Raw genomic sequence first — 21,080 nt, 5'->3', positions numbered from 1 at the left:
GTATAGTATATAAATAGCTACTTGATTGCAATAAAGTTCCATGTGAAAACTTGAGATGCCGTTTTTGCACATGACAGAGTGGTGCCTGCTGCAATATTAGTATTTTTGGATATATTTCATTGTATGTATTGCACATTTCAAGAAGCATGCTTGTGGTAAGTATTAGTAGAAGTAATCCACTGCACATGAAAAAGAATATATCAATTTTTTTAAAGCTGAAAGTAATGAGTAGGTCTTATAATGATATGAAAATCATCCCTCGTTTACAGGTACCTGAATTGGAAACGTATTTTTTTGTTGAGCTGTATGCTGTAAGCACAGGAGCTGCACTGAACAACAGTGCCCGATTTGCTTTTATAACAGTCCTTGAAAGTGATGCTCCTCGTGGTTTAGTGTATTTTGCTGTAGGATCTCGTTTTGCTGTGGCTCATAAGAAGACAACCTTAATCAGTCTGCAAGTGCTTCGAGATTCGAGTACATCAATAACCACAATGGTTACCTACAGCATGCAGGTAAGACTTCTATTATTAATTTTGTTATTTAACTTATTTTTATTATTAAATCATTGTTCATTCTTTAAAGTAAACGTGACCATAATTAGAATTTTTTCAGGAAACAGTCAAACATTTTCTGGGCCCGAATGATCTAAGCTCTTTGGTTTTCCATTAGTAAAAAGACCTTGTTTTCATTTCATTGTTAAGAGTGGTTTTGTTCATGGTACCTTCTGGTGGCCTCAAAGACTACAGTCAGTCCGGCATTAAATGAATTTCTTTCTTTGTCCTAAAGTTCTTATGAGACTCCAGTTTATGAGGCTTCTTTCTCTGAAATTAAGTTTTTATCATGATGGATATGACTATCAAGATTCAGATACCAACACACTTGCTGGTTTAGGTCACAAATTTATTAATACACAAAGCACACTTAGGAAAAGAGAAAGAGTACTTTCATCAGATTTTATTCCATGTTCTTGAAGTACTAAATTTGAAAATTGTTCTTCTAATTGAAAATTTCATGTGCTTAAGTCAATTTTACAATCCCCATTCATTTTTGTTATGTTTACAGCTGTAACACCAGACTCTTCTGTTGACTCTTTTATCTCTAAATGAGAACCTCATTATTATTGACAGATGATGAAGGTCCTCCTTTAGCGGAAGTATCACAGCTGCAAAAAAATCTATTCCTTCCATTTCCTTGTAGTTGTGACTGCAACATCAGGGCACAGGCTGCCAGAGGGATTCCTCTAATTTTGCCATCACATTGGCATAGTGCTTAGCCTGATCTACTTTGAATATGTGGGATTTTATACCTAAAAGCATTATTTCAGGGGAGGGTTATTATAACAAAGCCTTATGTGGCCAGTATACTTCCATCACCCTCTATAATGAAAGGTTTTGCATTCTATTGTTACATTGCCTGCATATCTATTTTAACTGCATCGGATTCCATGGTGTTTCCATGCATTTATTATACAGGAGCTGGACACTGTTTTAGTTAGAGTGTGTGGTAACGAATTTTCAGTTCTTTCCAGTCAAGAGTTCATTATAACTTAGCTGTTAAATGGAGAAGAAATTGCTACTGTCCAGTGTATATTTAGGCTAAAATACAGGACGCAATTCCTTGTTTGTACTTTTTATGTAACAACCCTTCTTTGGATGTTTTTAGGTTTTGAGGGTTCATGGCTAAGTACCAAAGTACTGGTACTTTTGGTACCTGTAAAATAAGAGGTCACAGCAGACAGGAACCGTGAGGCGCTGACTGGAACCGGACACAGGTTTCTAAAACGTTGTTGTCACTAGTGCCTTTATGACCACTTATTTCCCTGTTTCCTAATTCTCAATTGGAAGGGATGAAAAAAAGGAAACTTCTCACTGGAATTTGCACAAATCAACATGATCGTGTTCTAGAGCTCTTCTGAACTGATATACACAACATAGATTTACAACGTTCTCCTGCAAACTCAAAAAAATGTCTGATTTGTTCCATAAGTAAACTTTACTAGTTAAACTAAATGCTTAGAAAAGGGGTCTCGTATTTCACAAATAAAAATCCTTGGTTTTTTACAGTAGGAGACCTTTTTAAGATTACTTAACAGTCAGTATACGATCTGTACTTGCTAAACGAACTGACACTATTGAAAAATCACACAGCTGAGTAATAGCCTAGAATGTTGGTTTCGACTTAAGGGAAGTTTATTATATTACCAGATAGAATATCAAGGTTATGGCAACTGACAAAAAGAGCAAGAATGTGAAGAATGAAACAGTATCTGCAAACCTCAAGGAAGGTAAAAATAGTGCAACTTCACAGGGAAAAGAGGCCACGAGCATTCCTAGATAAGTTCATCTGTCTGCCTTGTATGGCCGTTCTATGGTGTTTGCTTTTCCTTTGGACCTAAAGGAATTGTTCTCCGTTTAAGTAGTTATACTGTGACTGAAAATATGATTAATTGCTATTGGTTTGGGCACAGATTTCTAAAACCTTTGCTTGCCTTTTGTTTAGTTTTCATATATCTGTAATTCCCGTCTGTACCCTGAATTGAGGGACTTCATGCTGCAGACATAAACTTGCATCAAACCCTCCGGAATTCACCCTACAGATGTGCAGACGCTTCTGTAATATCCATTCACACAGAAAAGCTTTGTGAAATTTTCTCTGGAAAAGAAAGAGAGGGATCCTGTTTACTATTGACAATATATATAATTCTTCCCCTAGGCTGTCACTAACCACAAGTGACAGACTGGTATTTCAGGGAGGTATTTAATTTAATGTAATAGTTATGTCATTCTTAACTGCATTTTTAAAGGGGACTTCTTCTTTTTATATTTAAATTTTACCCATTTAAAATATGTGTGTTCTACAGCAGCTCATTTTGAACAATTGTATCTATCATAATGTTACCTAAAACTCTTTTGGTTTGTTTTAAAGGAGCTACAAAAACCTGAACCTATTGGTCGGACCTTCGTATCTCCAGCTGTGGCAGGACAAGATTTTGCCAGATCTGAAGGTTTATTGACTTTTGAACCTGGACAGAGAAATACCTTTCTGGATGTGACCCTGACTCCAAAGACGGCATCTTTAAACCCATTTCCTAAACGTTTCCAGGTTGTACTTTCTAATCCCACAGGCGGTGCCAGAGTAGATGACGTGTATGGTATTGCTAACGTCACCGTTGTCTCAGATTTGGACTCCTTGCCAGTTTGGGGGCTGATCGATCAACTGCATCAGCCTCTTGATGACACCATTTTACACAGAGTCCTCCAGAATCTGAACGCCAAAGTGGCTACAGAAACTACAGAAGAGCAGCTTACTGCTGTGACACATATAATAGATAAGGTAAACATCCCCTGCTCTTTGTGAACGGCCAATGACTTTAATAAGAGTGTAATAGCACATAGGCCTGATGAGACCGAGGTTAGCGTCCACAGCAATGACTCGGGGCCCAGACTGCAAAGGTAAAAATAGAAATTATGAAGTCCCACAGTCAGGGAAGAAGTTTGCCACTAGTTAGGATGGTGGCAGGAAATAAAAAATCAAATAGGTCAAAAAGAGCAACCAGTATTCATCTTGCATGTGTACCTATAGCTCAGGATTTTCTGCTGTGCACAGTTTTCCCTTTGACGACATATTTTCGTAGAGCTTATTATGGTTTCTTGATTCTCAGGCCACATCTCTGTTTTTTTTAGCCCTGGCACAAAACAGTGAGGCCCAAGGCGCGCTCGTATCTTCACCGCTGTCTGCAGCCAATACACCAGCAAAGCCTGCCAGGGCTGGCTGGAGTCTGCTGTGCCAGATGACCAGGCATGCAGCTTGTCTTTTTACCTGCAGTAGCTTTGGGAGTCGGGTTGGCAGAGCAGCCGAACACTGCAGCGTTGCACTAAGTTCTGTGAAAACTCTGGGACCAGTTTTATGCCTTTCTGGCTCTTCTGGACTTGGGAAGAATGCAGAGGAGCTGGAAAATTATTAAATACCTAGACACACGGCAGTATAACAGTATTAACAAGCAACAGTTCATTTGTGATTGTTGCCATTTTGACGCAGAAAACAGAGAAAATAATGTCAAAAATTCTCAGGACTCCACAATCTTCAATTTGTGAAAGAGTGAAAAGTGCCACATGGTTTCTTTAATAACCAAATCCCTATTAGTAAGTATGTCTTTGTGTAGTTTTGACATAGACTGCGTCTCACACCTTGGCAGCAGTGATCACAAGGTGGGAAAAATATTGTGAACTTTCAGAATGAACATCGGGATAAAAATGGAGGACTTAACTACACTAACATGAGGAAATGTTATAAGCAGACTTCTGTGCATAAAAGTATGTTTGTTTTTCTCTCCTCTTGCTAGGTTACAGATGTAGGTGAAAAACAGTTACTCACTGATAAAAGCAGAAGTCTTTTTTATGAGATACTCTGTGCCCTGGCTAGCCCGAAACGTGTGGACACGCGAGGATATAGCCTGCTTGCCGAGGTGACTGAGAAGTTTGCGTTTTCCCTGTTGACGGGGATAATGTGTGGATCGCCAGGAGAAAGGTTAGAACACCTGAATTCGTAATATGTTTTCGAAATACGTGACAACTTACCAATATAGTTGAAGTTTAAATGACATTTTTTAGAGAGGGGACTTGTCTATCGTCTAAGATGTGATCTGTACGAAAATGTGTTGCACTCTGTCACAATCTTGTATCGGCACTGTAAGCTGCTGGTGTCACAACTAACTGGTACGCTGATACTGGGTTGCTGTGGGAGTAGGATTCAGGAGATCTGGGATGTACTAATTCACCTTTAGCTTAAATATTGCCTGGAAAAGGATCATTAATCTTACTAAGAAAATAATATGTAATTGTATCATGTATGCCCTAAGACTTAGATGACAGTAAGTAACCCAACATTTCTACTGTAATTTCTGTGTCCTTGGTTTTGCTCACTTGAACATTATTTAAAGAACATTTAAAACCTGCTCATAGCTTTTACATGTAGTTCCAAATTGCTGGTGTTGTCTGCAAGTGCGTAGTGCCCTGTGGTCAGGCTAATGGGCAGGGGAAATGGGTCACTGCAGAAATAGATGACGCTCTTTTATGAGACAGGTGGTTTTAAACAGTGGGTTTCTCCCACTGTGAGTCTATTAAAGAACTGGTAGTTGAATTTAGAAAAAAACCTGCCTTCTTTTCCCTCAGAAAATCAGCACGGTTTAGATTTCTATATCAGCTTCTTTTGGAGATGTAAATTTTCGTGCCATTTCCTAAGTTGTAGGCAGTATGAAGCCCATCTCAGCCAAAGACAGTAAATAGCATAAATATCAGCAGTATCCTGAATAGTGTCCAGTACTTGAAAGTTCAAATCTTTTATTCCAAGTTATTTTGCCTCATCTGTTGGGAATAAGAAATAAAGCAGGACCATCAAATTTAATGCCTCTCCTTCGTGTAGACTCATCTCTACATCAAGTTATAAGGACGAGTATTATGATAACCTCGTTTACCATGGAGGGGTTTTGGTTGCAGACCATAGTGAGAAAAACCCAGGGGGGAAATGGTGAATCTGAAGTACCTAATAATTCAGCCCCTCTTTTTTTCACAGAAGCTGAAACTGTCTGTCTACTCAATGTCATAAAGCCTAAAAATGATGGAAGAATAAAATCCTAATTACAAAAACGTTTTAGAGTCATTCTGTAAAGAATAGCAAAATCTCAGATCCACTTACCAGCCCTGTTGCTCTTCCATTTCAACAGAGGTAAAAACATCCTTGACAGCTGCCCGTACATTGCAATAATGGCTCACAACTGGTTCCCTCAGCAAATCAATGGACACAGATTTGATGGAAAAGATGGGGATTCTATTCAAGTGCCTGAACATTTACTAGAGGTCTCTGTTGTATTGTCGCCTCCTCAAGAAGAGAGCTGTGAATCTGTGCAGTTCACAGAATACAGCAGTCAGCAGTGGTTCCTTACTGGAGATAAAGAACTTGCCCTGAAGAACAAGGTTTGAAGATAATGCCATTTATTTTTTCAAGAAATTAGTTTAATTTAGATATTCCTCAAAACGTCTTGAATGTATTTAAAATGTGAGCATTTTTGTCTGTGTCTCTGATTAAAATGAGCACTGACTGTTGAATTTTAATATTAAATTTGTATTTACGTTTTATGTGTTGTTTCAGGTTTTTTCTATGAGTTTGAAGGGTCGGAGTTCACACCCTTTGAAAGATAACAATGAAGTAATTTATCGGATATATGCTACAGGAAGCCGGATTGTTCCACAAAAGTCTCTGTGTCTCCTCTGGAATCAAGCTGCTGAAAGGTTATTTTATTAATCTGTTTAGTTTTCCAGTTTCTGCTGTGAACCTGTGTATTTGCCTAAGATGTGATAACTCCAATTAGATCATTTGCAAGTTTGAAATTCATCCATTTCCTATCTGTATTTTTTTTTCCTTTCCTTTCTGGGTTTTGTACTAGCACATAAAACTTTCCATATAATAAAATGCGTAGTTATTCTAGCTCAGGCATTTTTCAGACTTCTACTCTTGACTTTTTTCACCAAAATATGATGTAGATTATGTAATGAACTGTTAGGCAATACTGACAGGCCATAACTCCCAGAATTGCATCACTTTGTTAATATTAATGACTTTGTACCCTTTACAACTTTATCAGACACTACTTCAAGTCCATTCTTATTAACGTAAAGAATTAAACCTGCTTCTCTGGTATTGCTTCAAGTCAGTGGCTCAGAATCTTCCTAATTTGCTAATATCCACTCTTTTCTTCGCGTCTGTGAAAGACGCTGTGTAACTGAGCAACAAAAAACTCTTAAGGGGCTCTTTAGGGATTTCTCTAGACCAGTATACTCTCGTCAGTAGATGCTAAAAGTAAAAGTCCAGGGAAGACTAAGGTGAGACGAAGCATCAATAGTAGTTCCCCTAATACTATATTCTCCAGTGACTCTATGAGCTGAGAGTGAGTTTGTGTATTTCATACCCCAAATGATTTGCCTACCGCAAACTTGACTAGTCTTTCCTTGAATTTTTGACAATGATCTCATTATTACTTTTTTGACAGAAAAGCCATCTGCTGTTGGTGGTTTGGTTTTTTTTTAATATTGCTGCTACTAGCTTATGTTGATGTTTCCTGGTTTTTAGAAGAAATGGTGAACTGCTGATCATTTTCTGTTCTTGTCACTACTCATAACATTGCAAAACATGGAATAAAGTTTTCTTTATTCTTCTTTCTTCTTCAGTGCTCCGTTATTTGATTAGCCTGTGTCTTTCCCCTTCACACGGTATAAATGAATTTGGAAAGAATTACGTTCAGTATCCTGCTGAGGTCTAGTTGGTTTAGATTTGATTTATTAGACTGCCTGGATTATATCAGTCTGTCACTGATATAAACCGTTTCTCTTCAGAAAGAAGGTGCAGCAGAATTTACCTGTATGCTCTCCTTTTACCTAGACGCTATTGTCACAGAGCAGATGTGAGTTCCACCAGAAATGGCTAACGATGTCACCATTTTTCAAAACCAGCTCAGTAACACTGAAAGAAAACAAAACATAAATCATAGTTTTAAAACAACCAGTAGCAGTATAAAATGAAATGTTCTCCATAATGGGGTAAGGTATTGCACAAATTAAGTCACTATTTGAAAAGTCAGACAGACCTGTAAATCTTGCAGAAGGTTGAAAATCATAGCAAAAAAAAATTCTCCAGTGGAAGAAAATGTTCATTATCATATATTTACACTTTTTTTTAACAATGAAAGTTAAAAAAAAAGCCATAAACAATATTTTAATTTCAAGTAAATGTGCTATTCTGAGCATCGCACCCGAAAGATTACAGAAAAGACCTATACAATAGTTTAGAAAACTTGTTGTTTCAGAGATGCAAGGATTTTCGAGCTTGGTTACCATGTAAATTACACAACTCCATTTCCAGCCTTTTGTTTTGCAGCTGGCTGTCTGATAGCGCGTTCTGCAAAGTGGTTGATGACACGTCAGACTACGTGGAATGCTCTTGTTCTCATATGTCCATTTACGCAGTCTATGCCCAAACAGATAACTTATCGTCATACAATGAGGCTTTTTTCTCTTCTGGATTCATCTGCATTTCAGGTCAGTTGGTTTAAGACCGTTTTCTCATTAATAACAACTGATGACCAGTAAGACTGATTTTTAGCCATTTTAGTAACTGATGACTGCCTTTTGACGTGGAGGGCTGTTGGAGGAATGTTAACTAACTTCATGGCATTAAAGTTGCCATCTGGTCCGGTGTTTGCACGCTGACAAATTTTGCCGTTGAAAAAGCAAGTCCAGCAAAGAAATATGTTTCCTTGTGATGTTTTATTGAAGCATGCAAAGGAGAAAGATGGCATTCATTTGGGGGAAGGAACTTAAAATCGTAAACTCACCAGCGTCTCTAGCAGCAGCAGTACAGTTGTCCTCTTTGTCAAATCTTTCGCTTTCCTACCTAGCCTGAAAGCTCTTTGACAATTTTGGTTGACAATTTACACTCAGAAGTGATAATTTGAGGGAGACAGGTTCCATATCATGCATATAGAGCTCCATTACCCTCTGCTGCCTAGTTGCTACCTAACGTCTTTGGAGAAGCCTGAGAGCTTAACTCAATCATGACTCCATTGACCGCTACGATGGCATTTACAGAAGTCCCAAAGCTAAAGGGGTTCTTAGTCTAACCTTAAGGCACTGAAATGGGGTTCTGGGTCTGCTCTTGGTGAGGTTTATGGCTTCTGTACTAGATCATCACTGTATGAATAACAACAACAGTGCAAGCAGCTAAATCCCCTGCTTATCCTCCCCCAGCAAACTGCCCTAGCAGCCTAGGCTCCGTGATTGTTTTAAAACATCAGCCATAAAAAAGAATACAAAGAAAGAGAAGAAAACCCTCTGGTTTTCACCTACTTCATACAAATTGATTGTTTTATTTAACGATAATGAAAGAATTTTTTAGCAGAAAAAATAAACCAATTTTAAAATATAATTAAGCATCTACCTTAGACTGTGTCAGTGAAAGTAAAAAAAAAAAAAGAGCACAAACTATAATAAACAAATGTAATGACTGGTTTACAGAAAAAAAAAAGTTAATTGATGAGAAAAATATGTTGTTATCTAGCATAGTATATTAGCCTAAGCTAATTTCCTTTTTTCTTGTTTTTTTCTGTGTAGGTTTCACGTTGGCTATTATCTCCCACCTTTTCTGCACCAGGTGTGCAATGTTTGCGGCTAAACTTCTCACTCATATGATGGTTGCTTGTTTGGGTACTCAGGTAGGAAAAAATGCTGAAGTCTCCAAATATAATTTAAGTAGATCTTTACTTTCCTTTTCCTTGCTTCCATGGCCATGTCCGGACAGGCCTCCTTTTGTTTTCCACAGTGTAAATGTTTTTGGAAAGTGTAAAATTTCAACATATGATACTTATAATTAATCCAGTATTCATATCCTGTGTTGGGAATTCAAGCAAAATTATAGTTTTCTGAGGATATTCAGAGAAGACTTATGGATGATATAGCCACATGAAAAGATAGTCCTGTATGTGGAATAATAAATGTTTTGATGATGGGGTATAAAATTGAGACAAAAAAGTTCCATCATCAACATCATTATTCATTGAATAGATTATTATCAGTAATCATAAATTCTGTGGGAAGGGTTTATTTTGAGTAGTAGATGATGAAAGCTCTTTTGCACTCTAGTATTTGTAGGAAAGTATAGTTATGAAACATTTAAATCATAAAAGAGAATAAACTGTAGAAAGTCTTCCTAGTTCTGTCATACTGGTTCAAATAGTAGGTAGTAGAATGTCAGCAAACTGAAGGAGCGTATAAAAGGAGAATATTTCTCTCTGTCCTATAAAATATAACTTCTTGAGCTTTGTTATCATCTGGTGAAATGGAAAGCTATGAATAACCTCGAGTATCTTAAAATTACTTTATGGAAAGATGCCTTAAGAGGGTGATTTTATGTATATTTTTCGTGCTATAAAGATGATGTAAATTCCAATTTAAATATATGCTGAGGACAGGGATGCTGACAGAATTTAAGCATATTAGCAGGCAGATACTTAAAAGAACGTGTCATATCAGGGAAAGACTGTAAGTAACCGAAACAGCCCTGTGTTACCTGTAACTGCTTAGCAACGAGTGTATCTCCGAGACAAGGTTTTGTGTACTGCCACAGTTAGTACATCCTTTTATTCATGTTACCTCATGATATAGTTCTTGGTTATACAATGGAGTGCATCGATAATGTTCATCACACAACTGGACTTAAAAGAGAAGGAGCAGGAAAGCTCCTCACAGCGCTTCCAGAGATCATGGGATACCAGAAGGTTTCTCACATCTTTGGGTGTAAAAGTATTTTGACATCTCAGTTCTTGATTTTTGAAACACATACTTAATGTTTTTCAGTAGTTCCGTGGAGATACACAGAAAGCTAGTGCGTTCCCAGGGTCTGTAATGTGCAGGGTTGTAGATGTGCAGACCTAAACTGGGACACACAGCTCATGACACAGGTAAGGACTTGCATATGGTAATGTGTCGAGATTATACGAAACAAGACGGCAGCGCATTGTACAGTCTAATGACAGATTTCAAAAAAGCTTCTTCTGCTTTTCCATTGCAATGAATGTTGAATTACCTGTGTTCCGTGAATTGTTTGATATTTTGCGTATAATGGAACTATCTTTATCCGTGTTGCATTCTTTCTATCTCCAGTGCTTTTCCGTTTCTTTGGCAATATGTTGCCTTTCCAGTACAGAGAAGCTTGTTTCTTTTTACAGTGAGTTTCTTTTTCATATGGTTTTAGAAGGTTGTTCTCATAAGTGTCCATACCTTAGGCGAAGAGTTGAGGCCTAACTGCATGTTCAAAGTTCTCAAAACCCCAAAATAAGTCATATGTTAAATAGTATCCCAAATCACAATTTGTTGCACTTTGAGGCATTATTTGTGTGACCTAACTTGGTTTTCAGTTTCGGTTTAGTTATTTTCTAAGGTATCTTTATCATCCTTAGAGTTACTTAGCTGCAGCAGTAGTTAGGGAACAACTTCATTTCTGAAGATGCTCTGAACATTATTTTCCTGATTTACTGATATAATTTTAGTTCCAGGTCTTAACAAGCTGCTCAACTTGTGTTCCTCCCTTCTCAGGCCAGTGCTGCAGCTGCTTTGCTGTAAAATGCACGTCATGCTGTCACACACGCACACTCGCCATAGAATGTATAGTCGAAGCAGGTACAGCTATGGCAAACGCTTCGCTTGAACAGCGTATTCAATTGAAATTCAGTGTTCATGAAAGCAGTCTAATCAACTTATCTGCAAAATACGTGTGGAAGAACCTAAACAAAGGCATTTTTAAGGCTTGACCTAAATGGGAACTAAAATAAAAAGTTGTTGCAATTTCCATTAAACGTGCCTTTATTTAAATGTCATAAATGTATCACTTTTAGATTTTCATATTCCGGTGTGCAAGCATATTGTCAGTGGTATGCCTAGCAGTTGTTATCTGCTGACAATTCCAGGTTTCAAACAGTAACCCTATTGTATTGTAGGTTTCTTCTCAAGGTTGAGCAAGGAGCATGGTCATGGTCATGGTCATGGTCGTGGTTGTGGTCATGGTCATGGCTGGAGACCAGCTCAGGCAGAGATGAACAGCCCTGGGCTGGGTTTACATAGAGCTGCTGGGCCTTGGAGCAGAGGGTACAGGTGGAGACTCCAGTGGGGACTGGTCAGAGCCATTAATGAATATTAGAGCACTCAATGACCTGACATAAAGGCAACTTCTCCCATTTTTATGGTAATTGCTAGTAAGCATTTTAAGCAAGGAGGGAGGATTTGGATGTCTTTGTTTTTCAGTCCTTCTTCTTGTAAGTAGAATAAATTTTGAGAAAATTACATATAAAGAAAAACAATCTGAAAGGCATGCACTTCATGGGTGGAGAAAAGTGGGAATCAGTGCAGGAAAAAATTACAGAAGGTAGCAGGTTAAGGTAGAAAAGATTTTCTACTAGGGTATAAGAACATAAAAATGCCATTATTGACTTACCTTCTTCATGTACAAAAGTGATAGTGAGAAGTCAGATATCTCTGGCTGCTGGAATACTGAGCTCGGTTCTAGCTGCTGAAGGACTTAAAAAGTGAGAAAGTTAACTTCAGCTTGGGCCCGCAGGCTTTTCTATATGCTAGATAGTTTTTGTTTAAAAAACTGCATTTAAACTTGTATGTGATATCCTGACCTATGCAGAGTAATTCTTGCGGCAAGTTCCATGTGGTGTGTAAATATAATAATTTAGTTTAACTGCAGAGATACTATTTAGAAAGGCTCCAAACCCTCAACCCCTAAAATCCGTGGCTCTCCTCGTCTCTTTTCCTTTTGCCTTGCAATTATTCTGCAAGTTTGGAACAAAAGTTTTGAAAGGGGATTTTAGCAGGGTAACTGCTCAGCCAGTTAGCACGCTTGGAGAGGAAGCAGAGACAGCTTGGCAGCAGCTGTTGTGGAAAAGAAAGTGACTTTAAGGCAGAACGAGAAGAGAAGGGATATGTTTGACAAGAGCGAACTGAAATACTGCGCTAGCTGTTGTGAACAGCTGAAGGAAAATCTTCACGCAGTTACTTGGGTTGTGATATGTTGGCATATGCTCTGCCTAGAGAGAACTAGCCTGATTGGGAAGCCGAAGCTTAACAGAAAACTCTAAATAGATGTTTGTACAGCTATACCCGCCTACAAGTATTTGGACAGTATCTGTATGGTTAGATATTTACAATACAATTAATAGTTCTGTGGTTTTGCTAACCGTTGACTCTGTATGAGAGGACTTTAACTGAGAACTTACTACGTGAGAGTTAGCACTTAATAATTCCTAGTTTAAATACAAGGAAAATGTTAGTACTTTGCGTTTTTATGAGTAATACTTAGGCAACAGTAGACACTGCTTTTGTACCTACTAGACCTCAAACCACCCTGCAGAATGAAGGAAGCTGGTGTTTCTGTGTGCTGTTATATTTTTACCAGTCAAAAAACCTAAGCAGCTTTTCAGGTTAGCCCCCCTGTTTTATACCTATGTGAATAATGAGTTTTCCTCTAATATCTGTACTGGACGTTTATTAGGCTTGTGTTTGTGTTTTGTGTTTTTGTTTTTTTTTTTTTTTTTTAAATTGCTACCAGTGCAGTAATTACTGTTATCTGTAGGTGGCAGTCAAACCTTTTCAGCTCAGAAATTTGCTCTTTGGAGGCAGTGCCTGCTTTGTGCTTGCTCACAGTACTTCGTTCCGCTGTCAGTGGCAGGGAATGGTGATTCACAATGTTCGACCTTCGTTTCATTCACCCTAGAGCTCCCCGAGGTCATGGAGCACTTGTAAAGCACTCAGAAATGCTTCACCAAGCTTTTGGTGAAACTCATGGGGAAGATGTATAAGACCAGATGTTTCTAAAACCTTCTTTATTCTTTTCCATTCTGATATTTACTCATAGAATCGTGATGTCTCCAACAGACATTATTTCTTGAATCATTACTTAGTCATAGTATTTGGTTTGTTTGTTTAACCAGCGTGTTGTAAGTTCATGCAATAATACCTTAAATGCGCAAGGGAAAAAATTACTGGGCTGAGATGTTCAGTTTTGGGGTAAATTTAGGTGAAGGTTTGTATATTGGAAAATCCAAAGTATAATGAGAACATACTTCACAGTGTCTCGATACAGTCATACTAATCATTAAAATCCTCCTTTTCAAAAAACTATAAGCCTAGATTACCATCTTAATAGGAACCGTTGCTTATGGCTCCGGCGCTTCGCCCGGGAATTCCCAGGCAGGCGTACATGAATGAGCACTTTGTACGCGGGTCGTGCGTGTATACCCAGCGTGATGCGTCTTGTCCACGTTAAATTTCAGTGTGGCTGCACGGGCCCTTCCTACAGCACATGCTGAGTATTGCAAATGACACGAACGTGCGCCAAGGTCTCCGTTTAGATTTTTGTGTGCCACAGCACTGCTGAACTGCTCTGCATATGTGTGCTAGCTCTTTCTCTGGAATATTTCAACATTACCAATCTGTTTACGGCAATAACTGTGTACAAATTGACGAAAAGAAAGGAACTTCAGGGCAGAAATGAAAAGAGAAGGGATATGTTTGACAGGAGTGGCCAGTATTATTCTGGCCAGTAATGCAAAATTAAAGTCTTAACAGCCAAATAGAATAAAAAGGCATATACGGAACTGTATCATCCTATTTTTGTTAAACAGTAAGTTTATATTTTCTAATTTAACAAGTCCTCAAGCTACAGTAGCACTTAGCATCGTTATCCATCACTGTAGTATCTGTAATAATTACCAAGCTGTGAAGCAAAATTCATCATACCATTGACTTTGACAGAAACGTGTGATAAAGAATTATACTTACTGTGTTTAACTGTTTGAAAGCTGTCCCGTATTCAGCCTGGGCAGAAATACATGCGTACGTGTCAGTTCTGGGGTTTTTTTTACAAGAAATTGTGCAAAACAATTCCAGTTTAAAAATTGTTAGACATTTATTTGAATATTATAAACTGCAGCCTTTGGAGGATTGCTGTTTTATTATTTGGACTTACTTAGATTTGGGGGGAGACAGAAAAAAAACAATTCTGCCAGAACTAAGATAAGTTTTAAAGATGTGATGAAACCTGCAAGTGGTGATGAAGGAGCAGGATACGAATGAATGGTTGTAGAGCCTGTAGCTTCTGCCGTTGTATAAAAGTCAGACTCGGGCATTAACTGTGAAATGTTGCTTCTGCCGTGTTGTCGTTAATCTTAACCCTTCTCTTCCAAACTAGGGGAATTCTGACTTTCTCCCACACATTTTGTGGGTCTCCCACAAAACCCGAGAAGAAATCATCGTATATACCTGGATAGAGGGAGTTCGCGAAGCGTATTGCAGAGTGAGGTGGGCAGAGTGATGCTCTGTACCGTCCATCGCAGGGGCAGCTCCTGCCGGTGAGAGGCTGAGTCCCTGCCTCTCTCCTGGCAGCAGAGAGGAGTCTTCATCTCTGTTCAGTCCTCCCTTATGGTAAGCCTGAGCTTTTTTAGTCAGATGATGGGAAATACTAATTAAAGGGCTGTTTCTGAGGAAGCCTGGTGCATGGCTTCACTAACCTCCATGTCCTTATGGAATAGGAAACAACAAATATTTTAATGCATTTCTATACATTAGAGCCCAGTTGCCCAGGGTGAGGGAATTTGCTTTATAAAACCTAATTGTCTTTGAGGAAAACTAGTCCTGAGATTTCCTTGCTTTGATTTCCTTGCTGTAACCTGACAGCAGTAAATAATGCTGAACGTGGTACCATGGGCCCCTCGTGAAGCTGAACAACCCATAAGGTTGGAGATTGGACCCAGAGGAATTGGATCCAGGGATCCAGAATTGGTGCCCGCTCTAGAAATTCAGCTCCACGTTAATGTGTTTTACCCTGTTACTCTCCAATGTGAAATTTTTCAGTAAGAAGAATGATGAGTAGTAGGTAGTCTTCTTCTTCCCTTAATGTCAGTATTCCTGTCTTTTTTATAACCATGTCTAAAAGCTCTGATTTAGAGAATGAGCGATTCCACAGGTGTTAAAATGGAAAGTGGAAAAGATTTCCACATCTGTTAGAGGAATATTGTGTTGTTATCCAATAAAACTGGACATCCTTTGTGTTTTGGATTATTTGATGTCATTCAAGTAATCAGAACCTTTCTCAAATGAGCACTCGGGCCTTAACTCCCTCGGTGGGATATCCAAATGGCTTGATTTCTTAAAGACATCACGCCATCTCTCTGTCCATGGACAATGTGTGTTAAGAAAGTTTTGGAATATTCCATTCATCCTGGGACAAGTGAAGTTTCCACAGGGGGGACAGATTTTCCTGCTAAGACTTTTGATGTCATATTTCCTAACAGAGGAAGACAGCCCTTCTGGTAATCATTTGATCTCACAGGAATAAATAAGTAAATATTCTTGGAAGTCCTGCTTACATTATTTCCACAGGGGCTGGGCTCACACTCAAGAGTAGGTGTTAGACTTCAGCTGATGCCGCATGATTTACTTAACTGATCAAATGTAAGAATGACGGTTATGTTTCCCAGCAAATTTGTCTGTGTTTACAAGTAATTTTCATTTTGTAGTAGAAGAGTTGTGAAATTAGTTTAAATTGCTGCGTTTCTGTTAAAATTAGAGTTCTGTGCAGCATAGCTAGCTGAGGCTTGTTGGGGACGTCAGAGGGGAAAGATGCATCGATAAGAGTGTTTATGTGGGTAAGCTGCTGTCGCCAGCTCCTTACGTGACGTTTGTATGATCACAGTAAATAAATGTTAGTTGCTTTACAACAGCCACGCTGTTCCAGGGTACGTGATGTATATTCCCTAATCCTGCTGATAACATGGTCCAGTGTAATACAATACGTAGACTGGAGTCTCACCTATTTTCTTTGTTACCTTTGCAAGAAGAATTGGCACCTAAACTTTTGCTCCCACTGACTAAGTTAGTAGGTTTATTACTGAATTAATTGCTTAGTAGGTTTATTACTGAATTAATTACTTATTAGCTGATTTCGGTCATTCCCACCAAGTCAGAGCACGGCATTAAGTTCATGCAGCTTTCTTTCAACCTAGTTGTTGAAACTGCTCTCTGTTTAGTAAGTAGAACTATTTGGGGATTAGTTTACATAAAAGACAATTTCATAGTAGAGTAATCTAAATTGAGTGCTTTTATAGCAAAGCAATACGGTTTTATGATCAGTAAGGCTCTGAGGGCCCATTTCTATGATATTATGTTACTACTTGTAAGTCCGCAATATCCAAAACTGGATAATCAGTCAAAACTGGAGCTAATCAGGAATTTGTAGTAGAAGAAATTATCATTTATCTCCAGATGTCAGTGACTTCATAAGCTGTATTGATCATATATATATATATGTACACATTTTAAATATATATATAAGGTGTCCTCGGGTGGGAGACAAGGTATGTGAGATCCTTCAGAATCTGAGGGTCAAGAAATCCTTATTTCAAGCAGGCAGGCACCCGATCATCAGAACAGGAATTACACGTATTATAGCAGTGAGGAAGGACTTTTACCATAAAGCAACAAGCAGTTCGTTACCCTGATCACCTGGACATCATGTGAGGAAGTGGGAAGACTAGGTGACCCACAGGAACCTTACTGCGGCCTCTTTCCCTTTTTTCCCAGTAGTGGGAGGCGTTTTGCCCAGGGGGTTCCATCGGATGTCACATTGCTGCAGCTCTGAGGGGCTTCACAAGAACGTGACGCCATGTGCAGACACTTACAGCTAAAGCTCAGGCAAAAGTAAAAGGCAATGCACATGCTGTAAGAGTGGATCGTTAAGGTCTCAGTTTAGGGAGTGTGGAGACGTAGGAGCAGCTGAAATATCTCTATCCCATGGAAAGAGATGTGCAAGAAGAAGTGCTCTAGTAGCCATGGCCAGGTGATGGAGCGTCTAAGAAATTAATCTCAAATACTCATATAATTTAAATTTTATGTTACATTTTCTCATCAACCAACACATGATTTTGGTCTCTCATCGATAACATACTTCTACAACAGTACCCGTATATTTCTACTTTTGCTGTTCGTAGGGATAATGCTACGTTACCACCCTTGTTCACTTCCCTGACGTTGAGTCACCATGTAGTGTTAATGCACAGGCTGTTGGTATCTTCTTATAGATTGTCTCCTAGTGTTTGCCAAAACTCAGATATATGAGCAATACTGTAGCATATGTTAGAATGCTGCTACATTATCTCACACCTCCTGTCCTCATTGCAAACAGTCAAATGTTCTGTTTATCACTTTAAAGTATAAGAGTATGAGATTTCTATCAGCTAATGCCTTCCAGCTCATTTTTCATTATACCCTATTTTTTCCCAACATCACAGACAGTTGGGGACCACACACGGAGAGGAATAGACAGCAACATTCCCAAGTTGCCTATTCATCGCTTTTCTCTATATCTGACTGTGAAGCAGGTTATACTGCTGCCTCTGTCTGCTTCATGCTTTTCATTGTCATTTTCCAACTATTATTCACGTTTTCTGCTCCCTTTTTTCTGCTCCCTTTGTTCGGTCCACTCATACGTTCCATTCTGCTTTAATTAAAAGGTAGATGTCTATTACTTCTCCTAATCAGCAAATCTCCCATTGCTGATTTCCCTGCTAAAGGCTTTCCTCAGCCCTGTCGTAACGGAGAGAAGAACCTCAGCAGTTGCTGTTAACCATAAATTCAGGCCTTAGCAACAGCTGTGCAGCGTTAATGTGAAGTTTCCAAAACATTCTTAACTTAGTTTATCTTTTGGAGGGGGAAATCCATAGGCTTTCATAACAATAATGCCTCAATGGTTTTCCTTTACAGCTAATTAAAATTATATTAACCATTGAATCTTTAGCTTCTGTTTTTACTCCACCGTCACTTTGTTTGCTTACTTCCATGTGCAAGAATATGTCCAAGAATATTTTAAAAGAGTCTTTTTGTTTCCATTTTTGACAGTTCTCTCATGACCTACTTACTGATATCTTCCAGGCAGCTAATCTTCCATACATAGTAGATTAACAAATGCTTTTCAATACTTAATTGGATTAATTACTGGTATACATGAAACCAGAGGCTGACCTTGGCAGATTCATATGGCAAGCGTAGTTTTAAGAGTATTGGGGTCCTAATTGCATTTGCAAATAACTGAATAAGAATTTCATAAATACCAGCTTACTAACAATTACAGTTAACTGCGGTTAAATACACTTGCATAATTTTTGATAGTTTAATCATCAGGCTATGGTGGAATTTTGTATGCTGGTGGCTGTGGTTTTGTTCATATGTTGGTTTTTTTCCTTTTGTATAGAAAGTGCCTTTTGAAAGTGACTTTATGTGGATTTATAAGAATCAGAAAAACAGGCCATAACACAAAGACAAGAGAGACTGTTCCTTTTGGTTATTCTTTTATTGTCCCATGTAGGTCATGCCAGTATTTTGTTCTAAATAAAATATGATTTGTAATGAAGACACTAATACAAAAGTAGATCTTAATTCACTCTGAAGAATGACCATGAAAACATGCTGGGAATGATGCTGAATGGTCAGTGAAATAAGTAATGAAGAGTTTGGGTTGTATATTAGCCAGAGGGAGAAACCAGGAGCATATAAAGTATATGTTTATGTGCAGAAAAAAGTCTGATCATGTTCAGTCATGAAAAAAGGCTTAAAACCCATGATGGTTGTGCACAGACTATGTTATATTTCCACATTTCCATTTTACTTGGAATCTTTTTTTGTATTAACGGATTTGGAAGTTCAAGCAATCTAAAAAGAGGACAGAATCAAGGCCAGCATGTGATAGCAAAAGCAAATTTAGAAGATAAAAACCACCTTGATTACCAAGGAAGAAATGGAGTGCATGACCGCTGTGCCTAGGAGGGCCTCACGGAACAAAATTGCAAAGTATGTGACCAGATCATACATGACTAGATCATGTCACCTTCTTCAAAACATTGCACAAAGCAGTTCAAACCCACTGAGGTGCTATTTTGATGGGAAGCCAGTCACTGAAGAGGCATCATATGTCATGTTCTTCTCAGTACTTTCTAAATTAATAGCTAGGCAGAACTCACAGCTGGTGGACAACCATCTATGTAAGGAAAATGAAGGAACCAGGGAAACTCTTTTTGGAATAAGATAGGTGAAAGAATAGAAAACTTCTAAAACACAAGGCATGTGCATCAGTAGAAATTAATTTGTGTAGCGGGAACATTTTGCTGGGGATGATAGAATTTCATGTGTCTCTAGGAGAGAAGAGAGAGGGGAATAAGCAAACATGAGAGAGTTAACCACTTTGTTTTACTTCACAGCTGGAATGGGATGGGAATCTTCCCTTAGTCAATAATTGTGGGTCAGCTGGCAGGAAGTAACTTGGAAAGCGCAGGAATACAGAGTAGTCTTAAGATTGTCTGTCTCTGAGTAAACAAACAGAATTGAATCAAATCAACGTCCAGCCATCTCATAATTTACCCAGGGAGGTGAAATCTCTGCTCTACCCAAAGGACAGATTTTTTTCTGAAGGAAAGTGTTAGCCCACCCCCACACCCCAGTATTGATCCCTGGTCGTTGCACAGATAGATAGTGTTCGAAGAATTACAGCGTTTTGCTGTGTCCTGCAACAGTTTTAGATACTGCTCTAGTCCATGGTCTGATGGAGAATTGCGTGTTCCTGTCGGTCCAGGCATAGGTCTTTCACCACTGTGTCGGAGCAGGTGTCGAACATACAAATGGTTTCACCATGTTATGTGAGGTCAAGCGGATCTTCATTACGTGTGCTTTTAGGGTGATTGTGCTCTACAGGGTCCAGGTTCAAAATCAGGAAAACTCAGCCTTGAAATTAAGTTACAAAATAATTTTTTTTTTTTGAGATAAAAAAAATTTCTGATAAAAAAAAAAATAAAATAACTGTAGCCCTGGTTCCTGATAGGTGACCATCTTTTTTTAATGCGTTCCCACAATGACAGCAAAGTTGGGAAGAGAGGGATCAGGAAGTCATACAATGTAAATGTGTCCCATGAAGATACATTAGTCCTCTAAATCTAACGTATGCATGTACATTATCTTCCCACCGCCTCTTTCATAGGTGTGCACGATTTAACACAAAATAAGTGAGAGGCAGGTAAAGAAGTGGTACGTAGCTGAAAAGTGTAGAAACAGAACTGTCTGTCCTAGGTAAATTCACAGTTAAAAGATGTTCGTACTTACTGCTATCTATTACTTCTGAAGTATTTTTAAAATATTACAGGTTGTGCTCGAGTGCAATCTGTGATCTAGATACAGTAGTGTACTTCAATTAGAGACAATTACATGAACATTTTCAAAAGGTCTCCACGGGAGATAAAAGGCTGAGCTCTATAACAAAACCTATCCTCACATTAAATCACGCTCTTTAATTGGTGCAGAGCCTTGCGGTCTCTTACCTTGGAGCAGAGTTTTGGGTAGATGGGTGGTTAATGCGTTCCTAAACCCTCATCTTAACGATTGCCAACTCATTAATTCATTGTGATACACAGAGCCCTACCCTTGACCTGGGAA

At 38.6% G+C, this 21,080-nt stretch overlaps 1 protein-coding gene across 17 annotated transcripts in view; it reads left to right on the top strand.

The window, feature by feature from the left end:
* The window catches only part of ADGRV1 (adhesion G protein-coupled receptor V1), a 304,201-nt gene that overhangs the window by 136,462 nt on the left and 146,659 nt on the right, over nt 1-21,080 (top strand). For all 17 annotated transcript variants that reach the window (XM_054186136.1, XM_054186133.1, XM_054186132.1 and 14 more), the window contains 7 exons: nt 270-512; nt 2,926-3,333; nt 4,343-4,527; nt 5,723-5,972; nt 6,148-6,287; nt 7,930-8,090; nt 9,162-9,262. In XM_054186136.1, coding sequence (XP_054042111.1) covers nt 270-512; nt 2,926-3,333; nt 4,343-4,527; nt 5,723-5,972; nt 6,148-6,287; nt 7,930-8,090; nt 9,162-9,262 — 1,488 coding nt within the window. The remainder of the gene's footprint in view (nt 1-269; nt 513-2,925; nt 3,334-4,342; nt 4,528-5,722; nt 5,973-6,147; nt 6,288-7,929; nt 8,091-9,161; nt 9,263-21,080) is intronic.

The sequence above is a fragment of the Rissa tridactyla genome, chromosome Z (assembly GCF_028500815.1).
Source record: "Rissa tridactyla isolate bRisTri1 chromosome Z, bRisTri1.patW.cur.20221130, whole genome shotgun sequence".
NCBI lineage: Eukaryota > Metazoa > Chordata > Aves > Charadriiformes > Laridae > Rissa > Rissa tridactyla.
The sequence above is the reverse complement of the archived record's forward strand: the minus strand, read 5'-3'. Positions and strand labels throughout refer to the sequence as shown.